This window comes from Oncorhynchus kisutch, linkage group LG3, assembly GCF_002021735.2.
Source record: "Oncorhynchus kisutch isolate 150728-3 linkage group LG3, Okis_V2, whole genome shotgun sequence".
NCBI lineage: Eukaryota > Metazoa > Chordata > Actinopteri > Salmoniformes > Salmonidae > Oncorhynchus > Oncorhynchus kisutch.
Window position 1 is genome coordinate 33220834 of NC_034176.2, and position 24913 is coordinate 33245746.

The window sequence follows — 24913 nt, forward strand, 5'->3', positions numbered from 1 at the left end:
ATTCACAATGAATCACTCCAGGGTTATGTTGGGGTCACACTCCTGCCTGCTAACCTAATGTAGCAGGCGTAAAGGAAACACCTGAACGGCAATTCTTTCTTTCTGATCCTGACGAGAGGGGAGGTTCTCTTCTGCACTATTCAACCAATCCAGTAAATGTGGAGGAGGAGTTAAGATGGAGTGTTGCGTTGTTAACATCCAAAAGCGGAAGTCACTTCACAGGCTCTCTTTCCATTTCCCCTGAAGACCGGATGCATCCGGTTGTTTCCACTCTGCTGAGGGTGCACTCTTGCCAACCCAGGCCTCCTCTGACTGGGAGGGTTTCCCCCTGCCCATTGTGTGTGTGTGTGTGTCTTAGTTCATGTGTATGAAATCAGTGACATTGCCAAATCAATTTCCTTTCGAACACACAGTGTGTATGAGTTTGTACATTATGCTGGTGACACAGAGGCCATTTGCTTTCAGTGTTTCCCGTGGATCCTCCTCATGCATGGATTTAAGGATGACACTACGGTTCCGCTTGGGTCACCACACCTGCTCTTATATACCAGAACCTTGATCATGACTCAGCACATTTCCTGTCTCTGTTTAAGACCTGAGACTGAAGGAGACTCATGAAATATAGAACAGGGGAGCTCTCCTGGAAATGTAATATACTTCATGAATATAAACTGTGTAATACGGCCAAAGCCATTTTCTTTACATCACTCAAGGAAATGATTAAAGGGGAAAGGGGCAGGCAGGCAGGACAGAGAGCGAATGTTTAAGAGAGTTAGGTGTCAGTGCTGTTTTCCTGCAACACCTGTTTGTCTGGTTATGAATGCAGATGTCGAAACTTCCCGAGTTATTCACCTCTCTCTCTTTCTATATTCCACAGCTTGACCAATGAACACCACAGCCAGTGAGGGTAACTTCCTGTTGTGACTGCAGACTTCAGGGTTTTCCCTGTTGCATCTCCAGACCCACCACTCTGATCTGCTCCCAAACCTCTCTGCCTGATTCCATCCATCTCCCTCCGCCCTCTTCTTACCCCCCTGTACTCCCACCCCTGAACGTCCATCAGAGCTAAAATGGACGACAGCTACGAAAGCAGGACTTCCTTAGTGAAGGGGGCCAAGGACATCGTCAAGGAGGCCAAGCGGCACGCTGTGAAAAAGGTCAACAAGGTCGTGGACAGCACCACAGACGAGTACTCCCAGCGCAAATACAGCCGTTTCGAGGACGAGGTGGACGAGGGGGACGACTTTTACCGTAACCCTCCCAGGCAGGACGGAGGCTACAATGACAACGACCAGGCCAGTGATGCCAGCGACGCCACAGAGGGCCATGATGACGAAGATGAGATCTACGAAGGGGAGTACCAGGGAATCCCAGCGGCCGGAGACAGGCGGGCCAGGGAGGGGCAGGTGGCTCTGGGGCAGCCCGTCACAGACAGCCTGAAGGACCGTAAGGAGCTGGAGCAGGAGAGGCAGGCGGACGAGGAGGAACTGGCCCAGCAGTATGAGCTGATCATCCAGGAGTGTGGCCACGGCAGGTTCCAGTGGCAGCTGTTCCTGGTGCTGGGCCTGGCCCTCATGTCGGATGGGGTGGAGGTGTTCGTGGTGGGGTTCGTTCTACCCAGCGCCGAGACGGACATGTGTGCTCTGGGTGGCTCCAACTCCAGATCTGGATGGCTAGGTAAGCAGTTAGGTGTGTGTGTGTGTGTGTGTTTAAAACATGAGTGCGTAGCAGTTTCTGTAAACTTCTGTAAGATCACAACAGGATTAAATTACGATTGTCCACAGAGTACCGTGTAACGGTACGTTGGTTTCTGTGTCCTTGTTGAGGGACTAGTTTTCCCAATGTGTTCACTTGGAGTCACACTAGTCCAGATGGCTGCAGGTCTGTAATCCATCACTATCGAGTCTGACATGACATGTGTGTCTGGGGGCTGCCTGTGTTAATGTCATATTGTAAAAACATAGAATCAGTCAGCCCTCCACCCCCTGCACAGTGAGACATGGCACTACTACTTTCACTGCTCCATGCTCTGCTTACCCTTATTCATGCTCCCTCCCTCCCTCCCTCCCTCCCTCCCTCCCTCCCTCCCTCCCTCCCTCCCTCCCTCCCTCCCTCCCTCCCTCCCTCCCTCCCTCCCTCCCTCCCTCCCTCCCTCCCTCCCACTCCCTCCTTCCCTCCCTCTTTCCCTCCCTCCCTCTTTCCCTCCCTCCCACTCCCTCCCTCCTTCCCTCCCTCTTTCCCTCCCTCTTTCCCTCCCTCCCTCCCTCCCACTCCCTCCCTCCCTCCCTCTTCCCTCTCCCTCCCTCCCTCCCTCCCTCCCTCCCTCCCTCCCTCCCTCCCTCCCTCCCTCCCTCCCTCCCTCCCTCCCTCCCTCCCTCCCTCCCTCCCTCCCTCCCTCCCTCCCTCCCTCCCTCCCTCCCTCCCTAGATGAGGTGACTCAGGCTGAACGGGGTTGTGTTTGTCTGTGTGTATTGTGGAGTTACTTTGACCTTGTTGGAGTCCAATGTGATCATCATCAGATGTGTCTCTTTTCATTTAGTTTTGTCATTTTTCTTTTTCAGAGCGGGGTTAGAGCTACAGAAATATGAAAATAAACCCGCTCGCGTCCTCCCGTCCCACCCGGAAACCATGATTTTCTGTGGAATATTTAATTACACATCTGTGCATTTTGTTTACAAACAACACCAATGTCAGTGCTTTGTTGGTTAGTTAGTTCAACCTGAGTTTACTTAGTTGTTTCCATGCAGACGCATCGCAGGGAAACATGAATAACATCCCAGAGACTGAGGCTTTGCATCGCAAGCTGGTCAAACTGAGCCCAGTGTAACAAGATAATAAAATCTGAAAAATGAAATGAAATCAATCGGATTAAATTACAGAATAAAATTTGTACCTAACAGGATCCCACAGGAATCTTAACTGCTGCATGGGAACGATGGAGGAATGAGAAAGCACCTCACTGTATCACTTTTCACCTCCTCTGTTTTCTTCCCTTTCTCTTTCTGTAACTCTCTTTCCCTTTCCTTTCTTAGTATCTTTCTCCTTTGTTCTCCCTCCTCTTTTTTGTCTCCTTCATTCTCTTTACATCTCTCCCTCCTTCCTCCTTTTAACACTTCCTTCCTTCCTTCCTCCCATCCATCCATCTCTCTCTCATCTCTCTCTCATCTCTCTCTTTCTCTCCCTCTCCCTCTCTCTCTCTCTCATCTCTCTCTCTCATCTCTCTCTTTCTCTCCCTCTCTCTCTCTCTCTCCCTCTCTCTCTCTCTCTCTCTCTCTCTCCTCTCTCTCTCTCTCTCTCCCATCTCTCTCTCTCTTTCTCTCCCTCTCTCTCTCTCTCTCTCTCTCTCCCTCCCATCTCTCTCTCTCTCTCTCTCCCCCTCCCATCTCTCTCACTCTCTCTCTGTCTCTCTCCCTGACTCTCCCCCTCCCTCCCCCTGTCTCTCTCTCTGTATATGGTAGCCAGCTGGCAGGCTGTGAGTATCTGCGTGGTCCAGGCCAGGGGCAGCTGAGCATGGCTAAACTGCAGTGAGATAGCAGTGCCACTGCAGAGATTACCCGCTGCTACCGCAGAGAGAGTGTGTGTGGTAGAGGGCTGTGGGGTGGGAGAGCGTGTGTGTGTGTGTGTGTGTGTGGGGGGGGTTCTCTTATCGAGCACTCATAGTATCAAAATACTTCACGCCTATCTGGTCATTACCCTTGATGCAAGGGAGCTTAGAAGCATTACTTAGCTGAATGAGTCATCCCATTGTGCTTGCACCCCTGGGCCCAAGATAAGTAAAATTTCATAAAGATTTCATTGAAATCTTTGCTACCCCCACCAACCAAAAATGTGACAAAGAGACCCAATCTTTTTTTCTGCAGAGGTGGTGGTTTTCTTACGGCAAAAGAGGGGGCACGAATCCCATCAAGCCTGACATGATCTGGTACAAATGTGATTACACGCTGCTCAGTGTAAAGGAGCTGAACAGAAGAGAGGAGAGGAGGGGAAAGGAGAGTGGAGGAGAGGAGAGGAAAGGAAAGAAGAGGAAAGATATGGGAAAGAAGAGGAGGACACAAGCAGAAAAAGAAGAGCGGGGAGAGATCAGCACAGTGAGAAAGAAAGCAGACAGGAAATGAAAGAAGATCTGAAGAGAGGAGAGGAGAAAAGAGACGAGAGGATAGGTAAAGAGAGAGTATGAAAACAGTAAAAAATACAAATAAAAGGAAATCACCAGACCGTTGTTTACAGTGACAGAATTAGCTTCAGACAGGCACGCCGTACTCCCCTATATTCAGACAGGCACGCCGTACTCCCCTATATTCAGACAGGCACGCCGTACTCCCCTATATTCAGACAGGCACGCCGTACTCCCCTATATTCAGACAGGCACGCCGTACTCCCCTATATTCAGACAGGCACGCCGTACTCCCCTATATTCAGACAGGCACGCCGTACTCCCCTATATTCAGACAGGCACGCCGTACTCCCCTATATGCAGTATGAATAGAACAGGGCAAGCGTTTTGTGTGGCGCTGAAACAGTTTACCCCTCTAAGAGTGAAGAGCATCAAAGCGTGAAATCGGAAAAGAGACCATGATGCAGCTGAGCGCTCTTACTACTCTTAGGGGGCTCCTCAGGATCTGACAGCACAAAAATCACCACCACCATGCCCCCCCCTCTCTCTTCACTTCCTCTCATACACCCTTTCTCTGAACACCGTTTCCTCTCTTTTTCTTTATCTCTCACTCTCTTATTCTTCACTCCTCCTTTTTCCGAACTTCTCTCCCTCGTTCTCCTCTCACTATGCTAATTTTCTCTGCCCTTTTCTATTTATTTACATCCTTTTCCTTCCCCTTCTCCATCTGCCCTGTTCTCCTCCCCTTTACAATTTATTTTATTATCTCTCTCTTTTTGCCCTTCATTGTCAAGTTTACAAGAGCTGCTGAATCATGATCCTTAACTGGGTGTGTGTGTGTGTGTGTTTTGCCGCACTGTTCAGCTCCAGTACCTCTCCCTTTAGGGTTTGTGTGTTGGTGCGTGTCTGACTGTTTGTTGAACATTTCCCTGTTTTGTAGATGTGTTTTGACATATCTGTGATCTATGTGAGTGCTTTGGGACAGTTGTGTCTGAGAGTTCTGATGCAGCGTGTTTTGTATGGGACGATGTAGAGTTTCGTTGCCATGCAGTTAACCTGTCCAAATTCAAATACTGTATATTCTCTTCACTTTTGGGACCAGAGGCACGCTGGCTAGTCTCTGAAGCTAAACAGGGTTGGTCCTGGTCAGTCCCTGGATGGGAGACCAGATGTTGCTGAAAGTGGTGTTGGAGGGCTCGGTAGGAGGCACTCTTTCCTCGGGTCGAAAATAAATATCCCAGGGCAGTGTAGTGTCTTTTTTTCTGTCAAAGATTCAGTCTCGTCTCACCCTGTTGAGAGAACTCATGTTGTTTCACCACCTCCTGCTTGGCCACAGATCACCTCATCATCACAACTCTCCTCTCTCACACCTTCTAGCACCCAACGGAATAGAAACACACACGTTCACCCTGCCTTTCCCCAGCTATTCTAGATGTGACCTGTGTATAAATTATGCCATCTATCTCTCCAACCGCCAGGCTTCTGGGCAATAGCCTATAGAACTAGACTTTTTACACGTGAATAGACTCGGACGCCCAGGCTTTGCTCACGTGGTTTCTATACGGAAGGTAAGGTTGAAAACCTGTGACAGAGGATAACATGTGAATTGACTTGACCCTCTGTTGGCCTGCAGGTTTGAATGAAGCTGCATTCACCCCCCCCCCCCCCTCGCCACTCCACTCCCCTGCCATGACAGGACAGGGAATGGCTACAGATATCGGGGAGCACTGAGCCACTCTGACAAACGGTCTGCCTCTAAGCTCTAAGCTAGCCTTAACTGAGGGGTGAATGTCTATTTGGTCATATCTATTCCTGTATCATTTAGTCTAGCAGTACTTTATTTAGTAACCATGTGTAATGTGTGTGGAACGAACATTCCTAAATGCACTAGTATCATACTTCTTAGAAAGTGTGGCCAACCCTGTTTCACCACCAGATGCTCTGTCCACTGCTGCTTCCTTCTGCAGAACAGTTTGTGCAGCGTAATAATTTCTTGGGTTCTGCAGGAGCAAACTAGCGCCTAGAAAAGTGCCTGGTCATAACAAGAGTAGCAGGGGACTATAGTCTGTAGACTAGAGGCTGCACAGTTAAAGAGAAATATCTTGTCTGAAGTCATGCAGCTTTTATGGGTACTTGTGTGTCTGAAAAGTATATAGAGGATACTAGCATATAAATATAGGTTTTGCACAACCATGTGTAGCTGGCTAAATGCTTCTAGTTGGTGAATGGGACGCTGGAGTATTTCAACATAGTGATACTGTAGATGTCTTTCCCCCATGAGTCACGTCATTTCCTGGCGCCAGTGCTGAGATGATCACACCCTCAGATGCTGTGCAGTAAAACACAACAATCAATACACGAATGAGGTATTCGGACGTCCTCTAGGGGCTATTAGACAGTATGATCATGGTTCAACTGTTTTACGGTTTTAGAAGATATCTGGCATCCTAGGCTCCTTTCTCTCTTTTTGAGACAAAAGGGTTATTTGTGGGGGGGAAAGGGTTCTTCCTAGAACCATAAGGGTTCCCTTGTGGGTAGGGCTGGGAAATTCTAGGGACCTCACCATACGATATTATCACAATGCTTAGGTGCCGATACGATATGTATTGCGATTCTCACGATTCTGGTATTACGATTAGATACTGTGATTTTATTGCAATTTGATGTTCCAAACATATTACATATATGTCTGCTGCAGCCTCCCGAGTGGCTCAGTGGTCTAAGGCACTGCATCGCAGTTGCTAGCTGTGCCACTAGAGATCCTGGTTTGAGTCCAGGCTCTGTCGGCTGCGATCGGGAGACCCATGGGGCGGCGCACAATTGGCCCAGCGTCATCCGGGTTAGGGGAGGGTTTGGCCGGCAGGGATGTCCTTGTCCCGTTGCGCTCTATCGACTCCTGTGGGCACAATGCATGCTGACACGGTCGTCAGGTGTACAGTGTTTCCTCCGACACATTGGTGTGGCTGGCTTCTGGGTTAAGCGGGCATTATGTCAAGAAGCATTGTGGCTTGGTTGGGTTGTGTTTCGGAGGACGCATGGCTCTCGACCTTCCCCACTCCCGAGTCCATACGGGAGTTGCAGCTATGAGGCGAGACTGTAACTACCAATCGGATACCACGAAATTGGGGAGAAAAAGGGGTAAAGTTTTTTTTTTTTTTTCATTATAAAAACATGTCTGCTGCAGAGGGAGCATGAGAATAAAAGTGCTGAAAACATGTTGGCTCACTATTTAAAAAGAAGATGGATAGAAAGCTATATGATGCAGGTACAGCCGACTAGCGCTCGCTAACGCTACCTAGCAAAAATATAAATATTTTTTTTTTTTTACAAATCAATACTTGGAGTCAAAGTATCAATATAATATTGTCCAAAAAACATAGCAATACAGTTTATGTAACTGTATAGATGTGTTCCGCCATCACTACAGAAGGGGACAAGCTGAAGAACCCTCTAAGGCTTGCAAAACAGTGTGGAGAAAGGTATGAGCAGTATTTGATATATCACTATTATTTATGTATTTATTCCTTTTGTCAGGAAGAGATCAAGGAGTATGCTGTCTTCCTTATGCCTTGGCTTCAGGGCTGTATCAGATGGCCGAATGGCTTGCTGACTCTCCCCAAATCCTCATCTCAACCATTAGATCATAAAGAAGGACCTCAGATTAGCGACTATGGCCAAGTGTGAATGACCCCAGTTTGACCCCTGAAGTAAGAGAGTTAAGTCAGATCCCCATCTATCCACAACAGTGGGGAGATGAGATCTGAATGAGGTGTATCTTGTTATACCCTGAATTGCAATTATTTGGACCAGACGTGATTGCCTCAGGCTAAATTATACCACACCATGTGTAATCAGAATATGGCCTAATCTATTTGTCACTTATACACACAATACCCCATAATGTCAAAGTGGAGTTATGTTTTTAGACATCTTTAAAAATGTATTAAAAATGAAATGCTGAAATGTCTCCAGTTAATAAGTATTCAACCATTTTGTTATGGCCTAAATAAGTTCAGGAGTAAAAAAATGTGCTTAACATGTCACATAATCAGTTGCATGGACTCACTCTGTGTGCAATAATAGTGTTATTTTTAAATGACTGCCCCATATCTATACCCCACATATACAATCATCTGCAAGGTCCCTAAGTCGAGCAGTGAATTTCAAGCACAGATTCAACAACAAAGACCAGGGATGTTTTCTATTGGTTCACAAAGGGCACTGTATTACTGACCACCTTCTTCATCCCATTGATTCATGTCACACTAGTGGGTCCCGGTTCATTCCTTCTGTATTCACTCATCACATCACAGTGGGATTGAGAATGGGTTGTGTTTTACTGTAGGGACTTCATCCCTCAAATCTTAGTTATATCCTTATCATTCTGACACGTAACAGGAATCGAATAGTTCTTGGTGAAAGTATTTATGAAGTGTGCTCTTGGGATGTGCAAATAATTGAACACAAAACTGAAAGAAAAGTTGAATCTACAGTATCATTCTTGTTATGGTTTGGGCAGCAAGGCAAGAGAGATCCTTTGTTATTCCTGCATGAGATAAAGGTTTTAACAGTCAAAAGATGAGCAGGATTTATCAAGTTGTTATTCTACCAAGACATCTCCACTCTCAGGAGAAGTGGAATTTATTACACAAAACAGAGTCATTCAACAGATTTGGTGATTACATGTTCTTATTGATGTATGATAATCAGCACTAATGGGCCTTAATGCCGCTCCATACTTTACTGTGACAATTTTATACCCTTCACTTTAGCAGCTAGAGCCCACGGAGGGGCCATAAATCCTAATGGTTCAGTCCCAAATGGCACCCTGTTCCCTAGATAGTGCACTACTTTTGGCCAGAGCACTATGGTTCCTGGTCAAAAGGAGTGCATTAGAACGGGAATAGGGTGCCATTTAGGAAGCACTCAATGTCTCCTGGCAGGGATATGATGTCAGGTAGAGAGGGACTAGAGGTGATTATGACATTGCATATTAAAATAGCATGGGATATATATATAAAATAAAGGAAACAGTAATGCCCACTTTGTTCTGCTGAAGACGATGTGAATCCACCATTAAGATTAGCTTTATCCACCAGTCAACAATTCTTATCTACACTGTCAAATTCACACAGTATTTGTTGGTTTGTTTGAAGGTTCGATGACAATCGGTTTGAGCATTGCTTTGTGCTGTGCAAATAGATATGGTATAAATCTAAAGTATCTCTCTGTCTCTCTGTCTCTCTCTCTCTGTCTGTCTCTCTCTCTCTGCAGGCAGTATTGTGTACCTGGGGATGATGGTGGGGGCGTTCTTCTGGGGGGGCATGTCGGACAAGGTGGGCCGCAGACAGTGTCTGCTCATCTGCATGTGTGTGAACGGCTTCTTCGCCTTCCTCTCCTCCTTCGTTCAGGGTTATGGCATCTTCCTACTCTGCCGCGTGATCGCAGGCTTTGGGTGAGTCTATCTGACTGGGGTTACAATGGCAAGCAACATCAATGTGTTATTTCTCTACTGAATTATAATAATCCACACTAAACAAACAATTAGAAAAGTGAATTTCAAATAATACAGGAGATTAAAAACTGTATTGTGAGTTTGTGACATGAACAGTAGAGTAAAGGACAACTGACTCAGTTTGTTCCAATTTACAAAGCTAGCTACAACCAGGATGTGTCCTTTCAAGTCGTTCATCAAATGGCCCTGCAGTTCTACGTCGTTAACTCCTTAATTCCCATAGAGACTGCTTTTCACAGTAGTTAGTCATTCATTCATTATCTGTTGTTGTAAATAATCTGTTTTGGTTTCTTGAATGACTATCTAGTTGTGGACCCCTCTGTTTACATAGACTAACTCTTATATTTCACCCACATAACCCCTAGAGGTTTCACTCACTCCTATCTATATCCATAATAATAATAATAATAATGTGTGACTAGTAGTGAATGTGTCAACCACTTTCCTGTCAGTATGGCAGTATGCTCCTAACATCCATCATGAAAGTCTTTAGTTTAGACCAACTTACCAACTTTAGACCAATTTACTGTAATATAGGGCCTTTGTAAACACGTCTTCTACTTGGAGTGGATTAATGATTTTAACATTGCTGGTAAAATGCTTTACAAGACTCAAAAACAAAACAATTAGCACGAAAGAATTCCCCTCATTCGTCAAATTAATTTGAAAAAGTTCAAGCAAAAAGTGCACAAGAATTCTAAAAGCAATATCTCAGCAAACAACATTCAGTCCTTTCTTACAGTCTTGCACTCGCTGATTCTGGTGTCTTATTCAATCAGATGTGTTTTTGTCAAGGTTTCCCCTGGCTTGACAAATCCTAGGGACGTTTCCTTAGCCATCACTGTCGTCATGCCACACTGGCTTTTGGTAAGCCTTTAGTGAAAGGCTCTGTGACAAATGATTGTCTGAAATGTGCTTCTGGGGCATTTAAAAAGCAGCCTTATGATGGACAAGTGACATTTGGAAACTACTGTACTAGCCCAGTACGACCATCCTGATCTCGCGAGCTTCCATTCTATTTCCCTACACAAGGAAACGAAACAAAAGCACAGCAGGATAGTGGAGACGTCTTTACAGCACCATTTCTGAATGTCCATATTGTTATTCACTGGCTGCCTGGCCTCTAGCCTCACATGTCTAGCAATGTAAGAACAGAGCATTGATTTATAGAGAGAAAATATTGGAGGGGTGTAACGGTCCCTGTCAAAAGCTCATTTACTAATTGCCTCCCGCCCCTCTCCCCAGAGGGACTCAATGTAATTGAAAAGGCTTGCCAGCCAAACTGCCTTCTGTTGGAGTCATGGACGACTGGCTCCAAGCCTAATGGTTAACTGGAAAGCCAAGGAAATGCCCTTTTGGCAAAGTTGGCTTATTTTCAGGAAAATTGTTAGAGTGTTTGTTTCTATTGTCTACTTTTACAGTAGTAAAAACTGTTCCAGCTGCGTCACGTCTGAACAATACAAAAGGTTCCTCAGAGAAAATAAAGGCCCCACAAAATATTTTTTTTAAATAACAAAAAACAAACAGATTTTTGTCGTTGTTGCAGCAATGTACTATAGATATAGTTCATTTTCATGGGTCAACTAATTAAACTAAACTAACCTTCCGCATAATCCGTGTGGCTCTACTCGTTGTCCTATGGCATATCATCTTCTGGTGCATTGCGCCACCAAGTAATTAAGCAACTCATTGTCCTGTCCTTGTCTCCTTCAGAACAGGGGGAGTTGTACCCATCGTCTTCTCCTTATTTGCGGAGGTGCTGTCCAGAGAGAAGAGAGGGGAGCACCTGAGCTGGCTCTGCATGTTCTGGATGATTGGAGAGATCTATGCTTCAGCCATGGCCTGGGCCATTATACCACACTACGGTAAGTAGTATACTGTTATACCACATTAACGCACCGCGGTGACTCACCAGGACTAGTTCACACTCACACAGGTGGAATGAACACATCATAGGCATTTTAGTAACAAAACCTTCTTGGTTAGATGGTTATGATGCCCCTGAATGTGGTATAATAATTTGACATTGTACAGTTTACAAAGTAAAAACAAATCAAACAATGGGACACAATGTTAAAACTTACTGCACAAATCCAGGTTGGCAGAGTATAACCAGCGGAACGTTTAGCTGTGACCGTGGGGGAAGGTGCCAGTTTGCCCTGCTGGCGCATCAACTAAGTGGCTGCAGACTGGGAGAGGGACAGTTGAAGTGATTAATGTAGGCCTGGAAACCACGGGGATACACATACAGGCACACATAGGGATATTTAAAGGATGAAGGCGTAACGGTGGGAGATAGGAGACTGTGATTTACGACCGCTACACTGGAAATAAGCTGCACTCATCAATAAAGAAAAGGGGAAAGGCTTGAAAATGGGCTTTCCTCTCTCTCTTCCTCACACTATATCAATCTCTCCCACCACCCGTATCTCTGTCTGAGCCTATTTCTCTCTGCTCATCTTCTTTCCCTCTCACTCCTTTCTTTCTGTCCCTCTCTTTCCTCCCCCTCTTTCACTGTCTCCCAATGTCTCTTCCAACCACTTCTTACTGTCCCTCCCTCCCTCCCTGTCCCTCCTCTCCTTCTCTCTGTCTGGGGATGTTCTTCTTGATCAAGCATAATTAGCTTTTTCTTCTTGCTCTAACCTAATGGGACAAAGCTACAGCTAGCCATGATTTATGGTCGAGCCGTGTTTTAGCCCAGCCGTGGGTGACGTCAGTGAGAGGCTTCATGGAGGATATTTCACTGTGCCGGCCGTGCTGAGCCACTGAAATGCCTGTTTGTACAAATAGTGACTGCACTGTAGACACTGAAGGAAATGATACCTGAAACAGTGGGGGTTCATTTAAGATTTCAGATCATTGAGCTGCTTTTAGGAAAATCCACAGTTTCTCTTTATTGTGCAGTGGCTATAGAGGAGGGCTATACACACACACACACACACACACACACACACACACACACACACACACACACACACACACACACACACACACACACACACACACACACACACACACACACACACACACACACACACACACACACACACACACACACACACACACACACAACCACACACACAATCTGATAAACCCAGTCAGTCTCACTGAGAAAGCTCTGCTGTCAGGTCTGCAGATATCCCTTTGAAGGCTTGAAAGTAAACCCACTCTGCTCTCATTCTTTCTGACACACACTCTCTCTTTCCTCTCTCACTCTTCCTCTCTCCATATCCTCTCCCTTTCTATCCTTTATCTCCCCCCTTATCTCCCTCCCCCCTTTATCCCCCCCACCCCCTCTCTCTGAGCGTGCCCTGCATACTCCAACACTTTTGGGTGATTTTTATGTTCTCTCCAGCTGCCGCAGTGCCCGCCAACAGCGATGTGGCTGAGGAGCCTGAGGTGTAGTCTTTTGTCTCATATAGAAACAGATAATGATGGATTACCACACATCTACCACCTCATTGGTGTTTAATACTCCATTAAAGTTCTTTATATACCTCCTCACTTGTCTTCAACACTCTGCAGCTCCTAATGTCTTCTAAAGCCTCATGACAAAGACACAGATGGAGCCTACAGAAGCCTGAATCAGCCTGCAGAGATCTCTGTCATACTGCAGCCTTTAGTTACCCTACTAGGGGTCTCTCTCTCCCTCTCTCCCTCCATCCATCCACTTAGTCAATTATGTACATTATCCCAGTAATGACATTTTCAATGGCTAAAAAGACGCTAACCCTCCAGGGCTGACAGCACAGCTATATCCCCATAGACAAGGCAATCACTGCAGCACATCAAATCTTACACACACACACACACACACACTAATACATTACCATCAGCATACATGTGTCATGTTAACACGTACACACACATGTGCAAGCGCGCACAGACACACAGAGTTCATGCATTCACACCAACACACACATGCACAAGACCCTGAATGTAAGGAATTGAGATTGCCTTCATGGTAGTCACTGGGAATCCTTGACATCCTCCCACACACACCTACAGGATAGTGTCATTACTCAGCACACAACTACAGTAACATCCCAGCAGTTCTATACATTAACGCTTATACAAACACGGTGTGTGGATGACTCCGATGCATATGCACAGAATGATGTACAGCCCCTGCCATACACGGGTGGTTTGAGAGAGAGGATCTGTGTATGACAGCCTTTCTTCAAGTCTGGCTTTATTTCCACAGTGGTTCATAAGCGGTGGTATCAATCTGCCATTAGATTCATTTCTAGCACTCATTTCCTTGCATTAACATTAACAGTGCTGATGGATATGGGGTTATTCCTTTAAATCGTGTTAAAAAGAAAAAGGCCTGATCCAGAGGGAGAGACGTGGGAGGTCACGACTAACATCCCTCTTCTCCCTCCTTCCCCAAATAGGAACAGGGAACATAAGCACACACACACATTGCATTAGCCCTCTTACACTAATGTACACTCCCACACACTGAAGAACAGTCATTGTCAGTAAAAAGGAGATAAGGAGAACAAAAATATACCTCTTCATTGTTTTGGATTTACCCTGTTACTGTAGTTCTCAGCTACAGTGTTTATAGTGTACATACCGCATGTGGATTTGTGTTAATTCTGTGTCCATTGTGTTGTCTGTCTGTATATCCCGCTTAACGTCTGTCTGTATGTCCTGCTTATCATCTGTCTGTATGTCCTGTTTATCATCTGTCTGTTTATCCTGCTTATCATCTGTCTGTATATCCTGTTTATCGTCTGTCTATATATCCTGCTTATCATCTGTCTGTATATCCTGTTTATCGTCTGTCTATATATCCTGCTTATCATCTGTCTGTATATCCTGTTTATCATCTGTCTGTTTATCCTGCTTATCATCTGTCTGTATATCCTGTTTATCATCTGTCTGTTTATCCTGCTTATCATCTGTCTGTATATCCTGTTTATCGTCTGTCTATATATCCTGCTTATCATCTGTCTGTATGTCCTGTTTATCATCTGTCTGTTTATCCTGCTTATCATCTGTCTGTATGTCCTGTTTATCATCTGCTTGTTTATCCTGCTTATCATCTGTCTATATATCCTGCTTATCATCTGTCTGTATATCCTGTTTATCATCTGTCTGTTTATCCTGCTTATCATCTGTCTGTATGTCCTGTTTATCATCTGTCTGTTTATCCTGCTTATCATCTGTCTATATATCCTGCTTATCATCTGTCTGTATATCCTGTTTATTGTGGCGGCACCACAAATTCCTGTACATACACATTTTTTTGGCGAATAAAGGTGATTCTGAAAAGATTTTACTTTCTCGATGTTCCATCAAATTTTCAGTAAGACCCATTTTCAGTAAGATCCATTAAAGTGGGCAACAAATTTGATATTTATAAACTATTTCACAGAATGTATGAAACACACATTTAAGGGTTTGAAGGGTTCTACTGTGCCTAAGGGAAAGCGCTATGAAATTACAGTGCTGTACATAGGTCGCTCAGTGTTGAGGCTAAGATTATTTACATGGCTGTGTACTATTACAATGATTGAGGATAGATATAATTGAAGGCTACAGCAACCTTTTCCAGCTCGAGGACATAATTAGTCCGGCACGTTCCTTTCCAATGGCAAAGGTGCAAAAAGGTGAAGGAATTCAGATATGACATTGTATGTAGCACGACCCACAGAGTTCTTAAACTACGGTGCGCCACATGGTCCAATGTGCCAGGAAATCAGCACAATCTAATTTTTCGTTTTTTCAAATTGGAGCCATCTTGGAGGTAGAATTGGGATCATGTATACTGTGATAATGCCGATACAAAAAAAAAGAGTAATGTAGAGCAATGTACAATAAGGACATGTCCCTTCAGGACAGGAGACTGAAGGGTACAGGAGGTAAACAGGAAGTGAACTCTGTGTGTGTGTGTGTGTGTGTGTGTGTGTGTGTGTGTGTGTGTGTGTGTGTGTGTGTGTGTGTGTGTGTGTGTGTGTGTGTGTGTGTGTGTGTGTGTGTGTGTGTGTGTGTGTGTGTGTGTGTGTGTGTGTGTGTGTGTGCGTGTGTGTTGCTGCTATGAAGATGAATTGGACATAGTCTCTACCTGTGGGATGAGATCAGGTACAACATGATTTAACTTAAATGTCCTTTCTTTCTTTCCTTCCTTTATTTGTTTGCTTTGTGTGTTGCACTTTCCTCTGTGTGTGGTCTTCTGGAATATACCCCATAGAAATTGTGCAAATAGAACAGACGTCACATCACCAAGGGAAGCAACAGTCAGTTGGCCACAAGTAACCTAAAAGACCCACTCCTGTGACATTTTTGAACTACTATGAACGGAGACCAACAACAAGCTGAATATTGTATGAATTGAAAACTCGAAGCTCCCTCTCTTGAGAATGTGACCATTATGTAAAACATGCTGATGTGTTCTCTTGTGTCTGATTGTTTGATGATGTATTGTGTGTGATTGGTTGCTGATGTGTTCTCTCGTGTGTGATTGGTTGCAGGCTGGAGTTTCAGTATGGGTTCTGCCTACCAGTTCCACAGTTGGAGAGTGTTTGTGGTCGTCTGCGCCCTGCCCTGCGTTTGTGCTGTTGTGGCTCTCACTTTCATGCCCGAGAGCCCCAGGTTTTACCTGGAGGTAAAGTAAAGCGTTATGGGAAATGGGGTTTTAGGGAGAGTGCCTGCCCCTCACAGACTATGTCTGTGTGTGGGCATGGATGGTCAGCTTTTCAATTCAATAGTTCCAGTTCTGAACAGTATAGGCAACTAATAGAATGTAGACCAATCCCAGATAGACATATAGCCTAGATAATTGGTTATTTAAGTCTGATGATAGTGCAAGGATCGGTTATCATTAACCCAGGGCCCTATAGCAGCTTAGGTCCCTATAGCATCTATTTCCTCAGAAAACCATTGAAGAGGGTACATTATCCTAGGTTACTATAATGCTTAAGTGTGTTCATGACAGTGGGTGCTGAGGAGTATTTTATTTGTTTTTGCTCAGTCTGATTGGGTGGGCCTGGCAGGGCCTGGCTTCCCAGTGGGTGGGCCTGTGTCCACCCAGGCCCACACATGACTATGCCCCTAGTTCATGAAAGTTGGAAATGCTTTGTTCTTCAACAGCAAGGCCTATGAGGCAAACAGTTAGTCAGCCTAAAGCTTCAGCAGCAGAGGTCTGGGCTACATGGCACGCCATTTTGCATGTTTTGTCGAAGATGGCAAATAATAAGCTAATAATAAACTAACGACTGTGACAGTTGGCTACGCCTGTTACTGTAGGAGAATTATACTTTGAAGTAAAATGAGTCATCATTGTCGTGACTCCTGTCATCTCAGCCCATCTCCTCCCTGCGTGAGCATGGCTGTCACGGAGGAGTGCTCCCGGTTCTCTCTCCGTTAATCCCGTTTAATTCTCCCTCCTGTCAGGTGGGGAAGCACGACGAGGCTTGGATGATCCTCAAGCAGATCCATGACACCAACATGCGAGCGCGTGGGCAGCCGGAGAAAGTCTTCACCGTGAGTGTTTTCCCGCCTCGGCTCTTGCTTTGTTCACGCAGTAGAAAAACGAAGGCTTATAACCGCCAGCGCTGCGACTTGTTTAAATATGTGCCGAGTATAATATCAATGATATGAAAAGGTTTTGAAAGGTATTTTGTGCCATTCAAATACGCAATGCCCAAGGCGCACCTGGAAACAGCACCCCAGTCAATCTACATTTACAGCTTTTCATTTGGTGTCAGATGTCCTGTCTCTGGAAGTGAACTAAAGCCCTTGCAAATCTCATGATACATCTGTAGCCTATATTTTAAGATGCAGGTTTTTGCTGCTAATGCAATAGCATAAGGGCTCAATCAATCTTGAACTTGAACTTGCCTATCAATTTGCATAGCCTACCTTCTTCCATTAAAAAAATTAAAAGCAATGCAGAATAGTTGTAGATACTGTAAGATAACCAGGTAAATTCCAATTCCTCGAGGTGCTTCCAGGGCCCGAGTTTCCTTGTACCACCCACAGATATCCAATGAATGGACCACAGCCACAGACCACCTTCCAGTTATATTTCTCCACCAGCAGTAGCCTACAAGAAAGAAACAGCATAAACATGACTTTTGATGTAATTATGTTATTAAAAACTCAATTTCCCATAATTCCCATCCCAGGTGAACAGAATCAAGATCCCCAAGCATTTGGATGAGCTGGTGGAGATTAAATCAGAGTCGGGGAACCCAGTCTCCAAGGCCCTCTTCAGGTCCAAGACAGAGCTATGTGGGGTGAGTTTTCTCTGCCTCTCCCACTGCTGGCTCGCTAGATGGCCATTATCCTGCACTGCACTCTCACAAATCATTATTGATGTGTCTCTCTTGTTTCTCCACACAGATCTGGGTTAACTTTATGAAGTGTTTCGACTACCCTCTGAAAGAAAGCACTATCAAGCTAGCTATTGTTTGGTTTACGCTGTCATTTGGGTAAGTTTTTCTATTGTAATGACTCCCGCTCCCTCCCTCTCTCCTGATAGAAAGGTCCGGTTCTTAATTTAGAGCTGTAGGAGTCAGAATAGGCTAACTTCTTTCGGCATAGACCTTTGCGCTTGCAGCCACATTGCATTTCTGTCAGCTGTCCAACGTGGTAGCAGAGGTCGCAGCTCCCTGCTCTCAGGAGAACTACTGATTCAATATGCTTTCATTGGCCTCTCCTCTCAGTGTGACAGGGTGGGAATTCAAGCAGCCTGAGAAGAAAAGAACACTCCTGGAAACCCAACAGAAACCGTGTATTCTACCCCTATAGTTCCAATACATTTAAACTGGCTCCTATGTATAAACATGGATTTCTTTCTATTTGTTAACCTATATCCACTAAAGTGACTCCCTACGCCAAATTCCCTGTGGGTACGTACATAACCTAACCTTTATGTTGGTGACGACACTGCGTGTGTCTGTGGATCCAGGTACTACGGCCTGTCTGTGTGGTTCCCTGACGTCATCAAGCACCTCCAGGCAGATGACTACGCCTCCAAGGTGAAGATCCACAGCAACGAACGCATCGAGGACTTCACCTTCAATTTCACCATGGAGAACCAGATCCACACCAATGGTGTCTTCATCAACGACAGGTAGGGAAGAACGAGAAAACTCTTCCACATTTCATGCTGAACAAGCAGTTATAACTGCATCCTCAATGAAAATGGGACTGATGGACTAAAATGGAGTATGGATGGAAATGTGAGTCATTACTATGGTGCTTTTATATTAATCTGGCATGTTGTTTTATCTGCTTTGTCTCTGTCAACTAGATGAGATGAGTAAACGTTAAATACAGAATCGACAAGGATTTCTCTGTAAAATGAACATGACATGTAGTCATTAGTAACTAACCATGTCCACACATACACTTTCCTCTGTTGAACTGTCCAGATTTGTTAATATGAAGTTGAAGTCCGTCACCTTCATTGACTCCACCTTCCGTAACTGCTACTTTGACGACGTGACCTCGGTGGGATCCTACTTCCGGAACTGTACCTTCATCGAGGCGTTCTTCTACAACACTGGTAAGACAGACAAACAGAACCAGAAAGAGAACAGGGGCATTTCTGGGCCACCGTGAAGAATCCAGAAGTCTCAGTCATGCCTATTTTCCTGTTTGTGATGGCAGACATCGATGACTCCAAACTGATAGATGACACAGAGGTGATCAACAGCACGTTTCACCACAACAAGACGGGCTGTCAGATGACATTTGATGACGACTACAGCGCCTACTGGGTCTACTTCATCAACTTCCTTGGAACTCTGGCTGTTCTGCCCGGCAACATCGTCTCAGCACTGCTCATGGATAAAATCGGACGCCTTTCCATGTTAGGTATGTACAGGGATAGTTTGCAAAGTCCTTTCTGAGGGCTGCCTTTGTTATGAGCATGACTGTATCAGGTTGTTCAAATAAAAAAAGGATGTTGTGTGTCTGTGTCTGCGTGTGTCTGCGTGCGTCTGCGTGTGTGTGTCTGCGTGCATCTGTGTGTGTGTGTGTGTGTGGTACAGGTGGCTCCATGGTTCTGTCAGGGATCAGTTGTTTCTTCCTGTGGTTCGGCACCAGTGAGTCGATGATGATCTTCATGCTGTGCCTTTACAACGGCCTGAGCATATCAGCCTGGAACTCACTGGACGTGGTCACCACAGAGTCCTTCCCTACAGACAGAAGGTATAGTTAGCAAGAAAATATAAATGATCCATTCCTATCTGCACACACAACAAGCATGAAAAAACACACAGACATACATATAAAACTCCTGTAAATCACTAAAAGACTTTATAATCTCCCCCCCTTCTCTCTCTCTGTGTCAGAGGGACAGGTTTTGGGTTCTGTAACGCTTTGTGTAAGCTGGCTGCAGTGTTGGGAAACCTGATCTTTGGTTCTCTGGTTGGCATCACCAAGTCCATCCCCATCCTCCTGGCCTCATCTGTGCTGGTGTGTGGAGGCCTGGTGGGGCTCCGGCTGCCTGATACCAGGGCCAACGTACTGATGTAGCCCCAGGAAGGACCACCTGGCCTGTGGAAGACTTGGGCCAAACCTGGTGCAAAGGGTTTGCTTCAAACATGTCCTATGGATGTTTGAGATTTGATTTGCTTATTGCCGCTTGTGGTCTCAAAGGGAGTTCAATTGCATAACTCCCCACCCCCACCCCATATTGCTACAAAACAGTATATCTACTTTCACTTGATCAATTTATGTATGTACAAGACACAACCCAAGCTCCAGACCATCTGCACAATTCCCTGGTGTCAAAGGGAAACTCCTATTTATTATTGAATGTAATATTTGGGGATGTCCAGGATGGAATGATGTCACTCAATATTTTCATGTTATTTCATCATGATATAATCATAAGAGTTAGTGGGGTATATATTTTAGTGAAGCTTGTGGCGAGCATTGTTCAGGGGAATTGATGGTCAGTTGTTCATGACTGATTGATGGCCAGGCCATTGCCTGTGGATTATGTCCATCCATCCCTGTATAGTACTGGCTGTGAAGGGAACTACTGTATATGGGTCCTGTAGTTGGCTGAAGTAGACTCTATATCAGTGTCAAGGCCTGTTTGCTATGAGCTGGCTTGTGAAGTCAGTACTGAGTTAGTGCTATGTGAGTTGTATAGATGTCAGTAGCGCCTGTTGCTTTGTATCTTATGAGCAGTAGCTTCCAGGCATGTTTGTCTGGAGTCATTGCAGGGGCAGGGTTAGTGCTGTACATATGAATGCGTTCTTATTAGGCCAGGACAGATGGAGGAGAGAGGGGATAACAAGCTGTTCTGAGCACAGCCACCCTGCAGTGGGAGAGACGGGGGAATAGATGATCAGAAAGACTGGAGACCACACAGCTGCAACACAGCTGGCCTAGACAGACAGGCCCAGGGAGAGAATAAGGGTATTTCTGGGCCACCGAGTGTAGATGGATCTTTGTCAGGCTTGACGTGTTCTCACATAATGTTTCACTTGTAATGTCTGCTAGATATACGCACATACCCTGAACTGTCAACCATGAAGAGTCATGGTGATGGACAGGTCCTAACTAAGCTAAGCTTCTCCCAGATAACATCTGAAACTATAATAATGTGTTTGTTGTCAGTTGTGGCTATTTATTTATTAGTTTACACTGACAGATGCATAAAGATGTGTTTTTATTACAGTGTTCTGCCCCACTCTACCACAGTCATATATAAACACTCAATGTCAAAGCCCTTTGCACCAGCTCTCTAGGCCATATTGAATAACTTGATTTGTTGTTATTTGAAGTGTACATACTAAATGTATCAATATGTTAATATTTATGGTTTTTTTGCGGGTATGTATCTGCAGCTGTTCTAAAGAATTTGTTGGGGGAAATGTAAGAATCAAATTTTTTTGTATCTACTCTTGTTCTCCACTTCTCCTATGTGTTGTATTGTATGCAGGCTTCCTGATTGGGATTTATTTATGTTCAGCCTTTGATTTGGCGTTTCTCTTCGGCACTGACTTTGTAATGACATGTCAGGCTGCTTCCTTTTCAAGATACTGAATGGCCTTTTATTTTTTTTAAATGTGCCTCTTCTTCACCGGAACGTTCTCCTCATAGACAACAGAACAGGAGACTGAAGGGTACAGGAGGTAAACAGGAAGTGAACTCTGTGTGTGTGTGTGTGTGTGTGTGTGTGTGTGTGTGTGTGTGTGTGTGTGTGTGTGTGTGTGTGTGTGTGTGTGTGTGTGTGTGTGTGTGTGTGTGTGTGTGTGTGTGTGTGTGTGTGTGTGTGTGTGTGTGTGTGTGTGTGTGTGATGTCCCTTCACATTGTGACGTGTAAAAGGTACAACCTCCATATCAGTTTAAAAAAAGATGCCCTCCCCTCAGATGAAGTTGGAAGACAATATTATTTTAAAACTGGATTGGAAAATATCAAATGTTATTTAGAGCAATAAGTAAGTAGTAAGTAAGTAAGTTAGTAACTGCTTGCATAAGAGTGACCCCCCCCCCCACAGGATGTAATTGAAGTGAAATGACGTGAAAACAACGTTGATTCAACCAGTGTGTGCCCAGTGGGAATGCATTTGCGTGGATATTTTAAGCAATATTTAAACAGTTTTACAACATTGAGTAAACTATTCCAGTGCTTGTTATTTAAAAAAAACACCTGTGACAATTTGGAAGACATTTTGGAATCAGTAACAAAACAGTATTTTTCTAAATGTTGTACACATAATTCAGTACGTAGCACATGTTTAAATCTTTTCACTGTATAATGGCATTTCATTAGTGCTGTACACTGCATCATTTTTCACTCTCTAAATTCTCACCCAAAGTTGACAAATGCGTCTGACGTTGATAAGGCATCCTGCAGATAGCTGTCGTTACTGTAAGCAGTATGATCACCAGACCTCAGTCACAGGTCTACATCTCTACATGGCTCCTTAGTATTATCTATGGCTTACTGCCTGTGTAGCTCTCCTGTTCCCGTGTGTGTTGTATCTGTGAGTATATTGTAGTGTTCGTAGTCCACTGTATCAAAACTGCGGTCTGCTTGCCCCCTCCATATTTTAGCTTTACATCATCTCGGATATGGTAAAGTCTGTTTGCTGATTGTTTGCTTCTTGGTATGCACTACAAATGATCTGACTTGTTGATGATTTCATGATTTTATAAGTGATGACATAATCAATGGAACTTGAGTATTTATAGTAGTAGTAACAACATTCTGATTGGGCTTGTGTCAAACCAAAGCTACTGACTGACTACTGTTACCATCTCAGCAGTGTAGTGCATACAATAAGATACCAGTTATTTATGAACAAGGGTTGCAGCTGTATGGTGGTACTGGATGTGTTAAACCTAGCGTCTTAGCCTAATTGTGACAGCATTGCCTGTGGTATCTTACAAAGGATAAATAAGTGTCTCTCTTTTTTGTGTGGGTGTGTGGTTTGGATTCACCATCATTGTGGGGACCAGAAGTCCTCACAAGGATAGTAAAAACAAGGAAAATCTGGACAGGTATGGACATTTCGCCAGTCCCCACAAGGAAAATTCCTATGTTTGACTTAGAGGTTAGGTTAGGGATAAGAGTTAGGCTTAGTTTTAGGGTTAACGTTAGAGTTAGGTTAAGGGTTAGGGAAAATAGGATTTTGAATGGGAATAAATAGTTTGGTTCCCACAAGGATAGTAAAACAAATGTGTGTGTGTGTGTGTGTGTGTGTGTGTGTGTGTGTGTGTGTGTGTGTGTGTGTGTGTGTGTGTGTGTGTGTGTGTGTGTGTGTGTGTGTGTGTGTGTGTGTGTGTGTAAGTAAGTATTGTACATATCAATGCTGTGGTTGGTGGACTTCTGAGTTAAATCTGTATGCTTTTTGATTGACTGATGCCTCTCCAGCTGTGTTCAAGCGATAAATCCATCTATCCATGTTCTACGTCTGTGTTTCCTTGGCTAAAAGCCACATGTCCTCTACTACTGTGTGTACAAACTTGCATGTGTGTATGAAACTTCTCTTTTTTTGTGCTCAACTTTGTGTTCTTATTGTATTCTTCTGCCAGAAGAAGAGAAAATGTAGATTTTTGGAAGAAAAAAAGTGGATGTATCACTCGTTAGTTTTTTGGGGACATTTTTTTAAGTGAACAATGGTGTGGGCTCAGATGAACAAAGGTGTGGGCTCAGATGAACAAAGGTGTGGGCTCAGATGAACAAAGGTGTGTACATTATTGTGAAGGGCATGCCAATTGTGGGATGACTGTATGTACAGACGTCTATAAACATGAAGCTGTGTAGAGAAATATTTGCCAAATGATGCCCTGGGAATATTGTTTTAATTAAAGGAGAATGGCAGGAATTGCAAATAGTGCTGCTTATGAGCATCAAGTATATGAAATAAAGATTTATGTTCTCTAGCAAATTCAATCATGTGTTCATTCAACTCCTGAGGATATAAAGCTTGAGTGCATTGCAGCTTATATAGATAGGTCTGCAGCAGGTCATTTTGAAGATAATATTATATCAGATAGCGTGCATGCAGACTGCAGAGCATTGGGCCCAAAATCGTATTACACTAATAATAGCTTTTATTTAGCCCTGCACTCTCATAATCAGACCTCTAAGAAATATGAGTTCTTGCCTTCAGTGTTTGCAAGTCAGAAAATATTATCAATTGTTGTCAGGAATTAAAAATGCAGATTTTCAATTAGTATAGACTACTATAATTCCAGTCCTATAAAGTTGGAAACGATGACGCGGCTAAACTAAAGTGAGGGCTTGTGGTATTAGTTTTAAAACAACAACAGAAACAGCAGCATTGAAGACATCAAAATGCTAATCCACATGTCCGTATTCACTGCCTTATTGTCGTAGCTAGTGGGCATTACGCATGCCAAGTAAAGACATGACATCTACCCCTGGCTTTTGCCTTTTAATCAAAATAAAAACATTCCAACAAAACAAACAGATAAAATGTAAAGTGACATTTTACATGGAATTTGGAGTTATAGACTTCTCTCACACACACCCTGCAACATCAGCACAGCAGAGACAAGAAAGAACTTGGGCAACACAATACATTATTACAGGCAGGCATGTCAAGCTGCACTGCTCTGGCCTAGTTTACATGTCATGGCTGCAGGTGGCCTAACGCTAAGGGCGTTGGGCCTGTAACTGAAATGTCGCTAGGTCGAATCCCCGAGCAAGGCGTAAACTCTGCCTAGGTGCCCTTGAGCAAGGCACGTAACCCTTATTGCTTGTGGGTCACCATTGATAATGGCATTTCCAATTCACACATGCATATTAATACACACTTGTACATGTTTGAAATAGG

The 24913-nt window shown here is 44.3% G+C and overlaps 1 protein-coding gene across 1 annotated transcript in view; it reads left to right on the top strand.

The window, feature by feature from the left end:
* Positions 1-24006, top strand: part of sv2ca (synaptic vesicle glycoprotein 2Ca) — a 31671-nt gene extending 7665 nt beyond the window's left edge. Inside the window, exons 2-13 of the mRNA XM_020463320.2 lie at positions 878-1677; positions 9389-9569; positions 11343-11494; positions 16112-16245; positions 17034-17123; positions 17768-17878; positions 17985-18073; positions 18553-18717; positions 19019-19152; positions 19257-19463; positions 19640-19799; positions 19943-24006. Of these exons, the coding sequence (XP_020318909.1) occupies positions 1071-1677; positions 9389-9569; positions 11343-11494; positions 16112-16245; positions 17034-17123; positions 17768-17878; positions 17985-18073; positions 18553-18717; positions 19019-19152; positions 19257-19463; positions 19640-19799; positions 19943-20126 (2214 nt within the window). The 5' untranslated portion in view covers positions 878-1070 and the 3' untranslated portion in view covers positions 20127-24006. The remainder of the gene's footprint in view (positions 1-877; positions 1678-9388; positions 9570-11342; positions 11495-16111; positions 16246-17033; positions 17124-17767; positions 17879-17984; positions 18074-18552; positions 18718-19018; positions 19153-19256; positions 19464-19639; positions 19800-19942) is intronic.
* The last annotated feature ends 907 nt before the right edge of the window (positions 24007-24913 follow it).